A 9,765-nucleotide genomic window follows, 5' to 3' on the forward strand; every position below is an offset into this window, starting at 1 on the left:
GGGGTCTTTGTTCTTACCACCACTTTCAAACTAATTAAGTTTGTGGTGACTTGGAGTCAATTTCAAGTCCCCTCATTTGAAAGGAACGTGCATCCTTCATCCTCACTCATCCACATTCAATGGCTTTTTTATCTAGGGACAAGCCTCTTTTGTCCCTCCACAACACCAACACTGAGACAAAGCTGGCTCTTTGATAAAGATGGCAACACCCTAGGACTCGGCCACATCAGGAATGACAGACAGCATGTTCCCCACAACTACACCGAGAGGCCTACAGCTCTGGTTTTGCCTCTTTTCAGTGTGACTGAGCCCTGGAGCCACAAGGACGCATCTTTCTATTTTGTTAAATACATGCAGGAAAGTACTAGTCTCCCAAGTCCTGGAAACAGCAGAGGCACAGATGGTGCTTGTGTGCGGTAAGGGGCTCTCAGACACACCGGTCGAGGGCAGCAGTATGTCCTGAACGCTTGCTGCATGCGGCTCCTAACTGCAGAAGTCAGGATCTCTGCACCGGCTTGGCCAAGAGCACGTGGCAGGGAACAGATCCAGTTTCCAGGGAAATTTTTTTTTGCTGGATTCAGGAAAGAGAGCGCACAAGAGAACAGTGATGGCAGCGTAATGCATCTGACACTACGCTGGCATTCAAAATAGGGTTTTGGGGGGTGTTGGGTTTGCATGGTTTTTTTTGCTACAATTACTTACAGGTGCAGCAATCAGAAATTTATGGAAGCTGTATACCCCTAGGAACAAGCCAAGTCTCCCTGGAGCTCATACATAGCTCCTAGAGGACAGCTGGGCTTCACTGGGATAGAAGCCTTGAGGAAACAATAGCAAAACCAAAATGCTATTAGAAGGCATCCTTTCCACACTATGCCATTTACCACCGTGCTAAAGGAACACTATCCCCTTCATCCCAGCAGCACAGGGAAGAAATCAGGACAGCTGTTCAACAACAAAAAAATTTAATTGTGTTTGGCCAAGAAACAAACATATACAAAGAAAAATACATTTCCATGTAAAAAATTTCACCATGCCTGGGCATCTGAGCCGAGCCACTCTCCATTCACATCTTTGTGCTGCTGCAGAGTACCTGGAGAGGCAGGGACCGCTACTCCGAGCAACTGCCGTGCAACCTGGCCAAAGCCAGAGAGCAGTCTGCACTGTGGCGGCAGGGCACAGTTAAGTGACATACGAAGTATTTATGAAAAAATATGCATTTTAAATAAAGAACTTAAAACAACTTAAACTTTATACAAAAAATTATGGTTGCCACTTCAGTGTCTTGATTCTAGGAACTATTTTTGAACTCTCAACATCGTTTTTTCCGCCATTTGTCCATCTCTGTGCTCTGTTTCTCCAGAGAGCTCCGTCTCTGGCCGGCTCAGTCCAAAGTACCTAAAAATAAAAAAAAAATTATACTATCAGAAATCAGAAATGCAGTTATGTGAACAAATGTAACTTGTTTACAAACTGCCAAAGGAACATGCAGTAACTTTTTAAAGTTGAAGCAAATCACACACAAAACCAAATCTAGCTAAAAAGTATTGTACATGTCTCAGGGTCTGCTTGATTTGTGTTTCACCTCTCAGAGAGGGGCATAACAAGTTACACTATTAATTATTAAAGATGTGGAAACAGAGGGATCTGCAAATGATTAAGTTCTTTCTTTCCCAAGAAGGAGACTACACAAAATATTGAAACCAACTGAAACCAAGTAGAAACTCACCTTCCAAAAAAGCAAATTCATCAATAGCTTCAATGGCATTATCTGCAAAGCAAATTTAAAACAATTAATATAGATAAACCGACTCCATATTTGCATCTGCTTCAAATAGCAGTATTTGAATTTACATCACAGTACAGCAACCAATTTCAAAGAGGTTTACTTGTTTTGGAGCTGGTGTGTGAAATTATTAGCGTAATATTTGGTAGAAGAGAAGTTTTTCTCTCCCATCTTCAGAGCAAGAAAGAGAGGCACCTATGACTGCTTCATCACACCAAGACAGGTGGAAAAATCCTCAATCCTAGCAACCCTTTGTTAAGGATAGCACAGAATATGCTCTCGTACCCAGGTCTTTTCTCTGCAGAGTTTTCCTTTTTCCTTGCTGAGCATACACGTAAGCATCTTTGGCTATGGTTTCAACAAACAACTCCTGCAAAGGAAAAACAAGACAGTTGCACACAGGGGATGAGAGAGGGAAGAGAATATCCTGAGGAAAGGTCCTACAAGACTTCAGGAAGAAACCATAATCTCCATCTTAAAATTTCCCCTTTCCAATAAATAGCTCTGCAAATAACAAATGAAACTGTTGGACAGTGATGCACATGAGAAGTAACAAAGAAGCAGAGAGTGTATTGGATAGAGATGGTTCCTCTGAACGCATCTGGGAGACCAGCTGCACACCATCTGCTCCCAGGGCACCTTCTGAAGGAGAAAAGGTGTCCTGCGCTCAGAGGATGAAGTGGGTTGAGCACAATGGTCCTCGCGTGCCACCCAGCAGATACCTCAGTTGCGGGAAGGTGGTGCCCAGCGGCAGGCCTAGGAGTTACTGCAGGGAGACACCGAAAGGGAGAGACCGGAGCCTACACACGATGGTCTCACACGATGCCAAAGCCATCCCACCAAACACACCTCGCCCATGCAAAGGGACAATTTCCAAAGGAGGAAAACCCCTCTGTGTTACACATTGCTCTGATCTGCACATCGCAAAGCCTCAACGTGCAATCGGGGGGAGCTGGAAACCCACCCAAGCGGGCACACAGCTGCCTGGCGGATGCAAAGCCCCGGCGCTTCCCTGCTGCAGGCTGGCGCAGAGCACCCGCGGAAGGGGCCCTGCCGAGAGCAGGCTTCCACAGGCACGTTCGCATCGTGGAGACAGTGGCAACATCAGGGTGTTTCTTCCCGCTGCCAGGCAGGCTTCGGCAGGATCCCTGACGAAGGGAGACGCGTTGCCGCTGCGGGCACCACAGACGGCTTTCCCCACGCTTCCCCAGCTTTCTGCCGGCAATACCACTCAATGCAGGGCCGAGCGGTAGCAAACCCGGCACCTGCCCCACCGCCGAGATGCTTCCAGGTGGATCGGCGGGCGGCAGGGCAAGGGCAGGGGCTACCGTCCCGCTTCCCACCGGGAGAGCTGGGGACGGATGCCCAGATACCCTCACTGCCTGCGGCGGCTCAGCCTGCTGACCGGACAAGGCACCGGTTGGGAGAGCTGCGAGAAGAAACCCCCAAGCCCTGCAGAAAAAGACTTAGAAAAAGCCAAGGCAGCGGCTCCTCGCCCCACAGATGCCGAGCGCAGCGCCAGGGGCTGCGGCTCCCACGGCCTGGCGCGGCCCAGCCGGCTCCCTCAGCCCGGCCCCGGCCCAGCAGCGCGGGGTGGGCGGCCTCCCAGCCACGGCAGCCGCCTCAGGGCCGCTTCGCAGGCCGCCGGACCTCCCGCGCCAACCGGGTGCCGTCGCCGCCCCTCACCGTGGCCCGCGCCAGGACGAAGACGGCCTCCTGGCTGGCCAGGCTGACGTCCGGGTCCGCCTTCACCAGCGCCTTCACCCGCGCCAGCGGCAGCCGGGCCAGGCGGGCCGGGCACGGCGGTCCCGCGCCCGCCACCTCCTCCCCGGGCCCCGCTGCCTCCGCGCCCGCCACCGGCACCGCCACCGGCACGGGCACAGGCACGGCCCCCGCCGCCGCCGCCATCCCGCGCCCAGGGCCGCGCCTGCGCGGGGCCGCCCGGCGGAGCGGGGCCGCCACGGGGGGCCGGGCGGAGGCGGGCGCGGCCCTGCGGAGCCGCCGTGCCGGGAGCGGGGCGCAGCTGCCTGTGCCTGCCCAGCGCGGGCCTTGAGCTCTTCGCCACCCCCGCCACCCCCAAACCTGGCCCTTGAGCTTCCCGTCACCCTCACCCCCCCCAAACACTGCCCTTCCGCCCCCCCAGCACGCGCCCTGAGCTCCCCATCATCCCTGCCTCCTCAAGGGTGGCCTTTGGGGCTGCCCCGTCACCCTTTGTCCCCCAAAGATGGCTTTTTGGCCTCCCTCTGCTCCCAAACAGGGCTCTGTCCTCCCCACGGCAGTGGCACTGGAGCAGTGGGGCAGTAATGGGGACACTCTCTCTGAGGAGGTGGCTGTCACTGCCAGCCACCTGCCCTGTGCACCCGTGTTGGCTCTACGTTGGTCCCGTGTGGGATCTCCCAACACCCCCCTCTCTGTCCCACCTCCAGCTGGTAGGACCAAACCCTCTGGTGCCCCCCTTGGGCAACCCCCCCCCCCCCGACTTGGGACCCCTTGGCATTGCCACCCTCGGCCAGGAGGTGCCCGTCCCAGCCTTCCCCACATCCTCGATGCACTGTCTTATCCTCAACTCCGTCTACAGGCAGGAGCCACTGCCGGCACTGCTGGTGGGACACCTTCCCAAAGGCTGGAGGGACGTGCCACCCCGGGGCAGTGGCCCGGTGGCTCGCCAGAGCCTCCCTGCCACGGGGCTTGACTCAACCTCGCAGACCTTTCCTGCCTCTGAGGCAAAAAACGGTGAAACCAGGACATTTTAACACAGACATGGCCCAACTCAGCGCCACGCCGTGCAGAGCGCTTCGCCTGCTCCCCGGCGGAGCTCAGCTCTTCAATAGAGCAAACATCCCCCGATTTTGGATACGCTGGAAAGCCATAGCCCTTGCCCCAACCCTCCTTCGCTCCTGCAGAGCTTGGCTGTGCAGGGCCGTGCTGGTTTTGCCGTGTGACCCCCGCGAATCGCCTCCACCCTCCGCAGGACCTGACCTGCAGTGGGTTCACATCAGCCACCGTCAGACGAAAATGTAAGTCCTTGTGGCGGCCTGTCCCTCACATCCTGGAGTCACTCTCTGAACCCCAGGCTCTTTTCTGGATGAGACTGTCTTACGGGCAGCACGGCTTGTGGGCTCCAAGCTTCCCAACAGCAGCGGAGTCCAAGCTAGTGGTGCAAGAGCTCCTCCTCCTCCTCCTGGTGCTGTTTCATAGTCAGGCTACAGCGACTTCCTGGCGTTGCACACAGCTTCTCACTAACCATTCGGAAAGAGCTTCTGGTTTCAGAGGAGGGAGACTTCGGAGGGTCTTGCCTTGCACAAATCCTTCTGCTTCGATGTGGCCTTTAGAAAGGAGGTGAGCATGCAGGAAAGCATCTGCTGATAGAAAATGGTGAGTAAGAACCGGACCTGGGCTGTGCTGGACCTTGGGATGGGGTGTTGGGAGCGGAGCCGTGTTTCCTGCTTGGAAAGGCTTTGACAGTGTCCTTGTGATGGGCTGGATCCTGCTGAGACCCTCGCTCCTCCTGGAAGACAAAGTCCTCTGGTTGAAGCTGAGCTGGTCAGAGCTTCAAAGGTCTCTGACCAGTTCCTGGGCTGAGTGTGAGATTTGCTGGGTGACGTTGGGCTGGGTATAAAATCTGTGGAAGAGGAGGAGGCCACACTCTACTGCTGAGTCCAGGAGAGCACCCACCAATGCAATATGTATTGAAAAAGCTAGAATTGATCACCGTGACAGCAGTGCTGTATCCCACAGGTACACCTGGGAGCTCTGTGCAAGTCTCAGCTCATGGAATGGCTCCAAAACTGATGGTTACAAACCTCAAATCATTCAGGTGCCAAACATCCCAGTGATGTGTTTGGGAATCTGGAAAAAGTTGCTTTTTTTCATTAGTTTGTGTGAAAACCGCACTGCCTCATGTGCAAGAAACAGCAAATTTGCACCGCTGTACCATAGGCTCCGCTCAAGAGTGCTGTATTCGCAGCATTTACCAGGGATATTGGGGTGACTGCCTGGGGATGTGACAGGAACTTGCACTTAGTTAGGTATATATACATTTGAGCACTTATATCTAAAAATATTGCACTAGCTTCTTTGCATACTAGCCCTGCTGTTGTGAAAGAAAAAAATTATGCAAGCACAAACCCAAACTGAAATCCCAGAAGGAGGAGAACTTCAAAATCGAAGACTATGGCTTGCTGAGGGCAAGCGGAGCAGCCAGCTCGGGTGCAGAGGGACACTGTGGTCCAGGAACAAGGCGGTGGGATAAAGATGGAGTAGGGCAAGCTGATCGCTTCCCTCCCATAAGGTCCATCTGAGAAGCTTAGAAAAGATGTAACCCCATCCCACCTGACCTCTGTGCCATAGCTCAAACCTGGCACTCTTCTTCCGAAAGTCATCCAGACTCCTTCTGGCAGCCTTTCTCTGGAGGCTTCAGAAAAAGGTGCTTTTTGGTTGTTCAGGAAGCTGAGGGCAGCTCTGTGTGGCGGCTGGAGAGTCCCACTTCATGTGTGCACGGTGCGAGCAGCACAGGAAACGCACTGGTCAGAAAAGTAGGGCAGATCTGCCTCTTGGCCTCTTTTTTTGCACACAAGCTTTGGCAGGAAGAGTTTCAGCAGCACTGTCCCAGGTTTTCCTCTGGGGCAGGGATGCTGACAGCTCTTTGTGGTCTCTCGCACCAACTCCTGCCTGACTGGATGATCTTAAAGGTCTTTTCCAACCTCAATGATTCTATGATTCTATGACTGCCTCAGGTTCACCATGGACTTCACAGGAGCCAGGACCAGGGCAAGACAGGTTGCTCCTATCTATCTGAGCCCTGGGCAATCTCTAGATTCAAATTCTGCCCTCAGGAGCTTTGCTACTAGTAGGGTATAAGCCTCAACCGCATCCCTCTGTTTTGATGGTCCCTGGTAGTGGACGAAGGGTGGACCAGACCAAAAGACTCCATGAAAGGCCTCCTGGATGCCCTTAAGGTGGTGGGACCTGTACCCGTTCTGATGCAGTCTAGTGTTGTTTTCTCAGACACATTCCAGGACTGCTCTGAGCAAAGACCACATTTTATGGAGGAGGCTTAGTATCAGGCCATGTTGAAGAAATACTGCATTCCCCAGGAGGCCTTTTGACTTGTTTTAACTGGAGCTTTTCTTAATGGTTGCAGACACATCTGGAGGGGAAAGAGGCTGTGGTGAGGCACCTACGGGCAAAGCTCCAAGGGAACAGGAAAGACCCTCCTGAAGCAGGCGGCTGGCCAGAGAGTCGCTCTGCAGCATCCCCTGTACCAGAGCCGGGACAGACCCCTGCGCCGGGCTCCAAGGGCGAGCCACCTCCTGAGCCCCCCCGGACCAGGAGGGTGGACTTCAGCAGGGCTTCTCCATCTCACAGTAAAGGTCAGAGTGTGAGACAGCATTCACCTCCTCATCCCATCTCTGAGACCCCGGGATGGATGGTGCAACTGAAGAAGGGGTTTCCTCAAGATACCAGCTTCCACCCAGCCCCTGCAAAGCCAGGAGGAGGAGATGCATTGAACAAGGAGGTGGGAGCCACCTCCAATCCCCGCCAGAGAAACCCAGCCCAGCAGACATGGCCACTTGCCAAAAACAGGGGTGCTCCAGTGGTTCCTGACAAATGTGCAGCTGTTGCAGCCTCTCTGGATGCTGCGGAAAGCCCCCACGGGACAGGGCACCCAGCTCTGCCTCGGAGGAAGCCTTTGCCACACGTCAAAGCACTGGGAGTGAGGCCAGCCAAGCCCAGGCGCCCTCCGGTCGTGGATCTGGAGAAGTTCAGTGTGGCTGCACGTCCTGGGATGCCTGTCTGTCCTGCCCTGAAGCCACCAAGGAGCGCTCAGCCAGGTATGGCCAGGCACTTGCAAGTCCCCCAGCGAAGGCAGCCGCTTGTTCAGGAAGGAAAATCTCCCCAGTCAGAGTCTGGAGCTCCTGCAAGATGGAAATACTGGGGGGGGCTGATGGAGAGGTGGGGGCTGATAATACTAAAGGGGCTTTTATAGGCATAGCGTACAGAAAGGAATGAGAGAGAAGGACAGTGGGTGAAGAAACGAAGGGGACTACGTGCCCTGTCCCTGGCTGGGGAGAGTTATCGGGCTCTGGGGTGCTTACAGGGGAGTAGGGTTGGAGTGAGTAACGTGAGGGATGCTGTCAAACTGGAGTGAGCCCAGTGCAGGGCACTAAGGTGGTTGGGGGCTGGAGCACATGGGGAAAGAGAGGCTGAGACCCAGGTTTGTGTGGCTGGGAGGAGAGAGAGCGAAGGGGAGATCCTCTCATTGCCCACAGCTACCTAACAGGAGGAGAAGATGGAGCTAGAATCTTCCCAAAGGTGCTCGGGACCAGAAGCGACAGTCATGAGCTGCAGTAGGGAAAATTCCAGTTAGATAGTAGGAGAAGTTTCTTTCCAGCAAGAGCAGTGCAGCCCTGTGGCAGGCACCAGGGAGATGGGTATCTCCATTCTTGGAGATACCTGTTGTTACCGTGATGAGGCCGTGAACAATCTGCTCTAGTTCTGAGGCCAGCCCTGCTCTGAGCAGGAGGTTGGATGACACTCCAGAGGTCCTTTCCAACCAGTCCACCCTTGTGTAGCTGTACGAGGAGACAAGCCTGACTGGTGGGAAGCAGAGCTGATCTCCATTCCATGGGTGAGAAACGCTTAACACACCCTTTGGCCAAGGGGCAGAGGCTCTCTGAAGCTGGCAGCACATTGCCTGCAACACCATCTGCCTCCAAGCCTGAGGGAGCCGCCGAGACTACCCAGGCACAGCCAGAGCTATGGCCACAGGGGCCATGGTGCTGGCTGGGCGTGCCCTCCTTACCGGCTGTCTATGGGACGCAGGGCTTTGTGCCTCTTGGATGCAGTGGTTCCTCGTTCAGCATGAGCCCTGCCATGCTCCACAGTGGCCTTCCAGATCTAGGCAGATTTGTTGATTTCTAACAGCTGCCACTCTGCTAATACACACTCTGGGTGATGAAATTCTTTTCACATCCTGTTTCTTCCTCAAGTCCTCTAAGTTCTTGTTCCCCACCCCATTTAAAGGATGGTTGCTTATTAACCAGGTCATGCCATAGCCGTGCGGTAGAGGCAACCGTGAGAGCAGAGCCTCTGTTCCTTTCCTTATGAGAACTGCAAAACCTAGCTGGTTTATGTTATTATTACAAGATGTTATTATTGTATTAGCACTCAGAGGCCTTTCTCAGTTCTGGCCATGCCGCTGTGCTGGGAGATCCTCACCCACTGAGACTGTCCCTGGCCCTGGGCTGAGTGGCCCTGGCAGAGGAGTGAGTGATCTGCTCTCCACAAGTCCTACAAACCAGCAGTTTTCAAGTATTTGTTTGTCTCATAGGTACTGAGGCAAGTTTGAATTACACCCCCACCCTGATTTGGTTATTTTTGTTAATTTTTAGGGCAATCTTACAATTTTTAGGGCCTGGTATATGATTGTGCATTCCTGGGTACAATAACCCAAGCAGAGCTGCGACGTTGTACTGCGGATCTTCGTGATGCTTGTCGGCTGGTCTGGGTGACGAGGCTGGTGATAGCTATGGGGCTGGTGATAAGAACAATGGGATCTTAGCAGGGATGTAGGAATGCTGGCAATCGTGCAGGGTGCAGCAGCACGTTCTCATTGATGGTGCTCCTGAGCACATGGAGATATCCAGGACTTGCCCTGACTCTGGTAAAGATCTGGAGCTTAGGCTTTTCACCACATTCAAAATACCCATTTTGGCCTCTTCCCCTCCCCTTTCATCACTGGTCCAGGGAGAAAGTAACATTAGGGACGTAAGAAGGGGAAAATATATATTAAAGCTCCCCAGTGAGCTCCCTGATGAGCTGTGCCCCGGCATGCCGGGAATGAAAGAAAATCCCCAGATGGGCTGTAGAGTAAAAACTCCTTGCTGGATCCAAATGTGCCAGTCAGTTTTATCTCCCTGCACCCCTCTGCACTAAACCTAGCCCACGGTGGCTCTCACCCTCTGAGGGGCGATGGAGTC

At 54.0% G+C, this 9,765-nt stretch overlaps 1 protein-coding gene across 1 annotated transcript; it reads right to left on the reverse strand.

Annotated features, from left to right (window-relative positions):
- Window positions 1–945: 945 nt before the first annotated feature.
- On the reverse strand, window positions 946–3,691 carry LOC309413682 (DNA polymerase epsilon subunit 4-like; the record flags this gene model as incomplete). Its single annotated transcript, XM_082010877.1, has 3 exons — window positions 946–1,768; window positions 2,069–2,153; window positions 3,470–3,691. The coding sequence occupies 3 exons, from the start codon at window positions 3,689–3,691 to the stop codon at window positions 1,683–1,685; spliced, it is 393 nt and encodes a 130-aa protein (XP_081867003.1). The 3' UTR covers window positions 946–1,682.
- Window positions 3,692–9,765: the final 6,074 nt, after the last annotated feature.

Source organism: Phaethon aethereus (genome assembly GCF_964289735.1).
Source record: "Phaethon aethereus genome assembly, chromosome: 26".
Lineage (NCBI taxonomy): Eukaryota > Metazoa > Chordata > Aves > Phaethontiformes > Phaethontidae > Phaethon > Phaethon aethereus.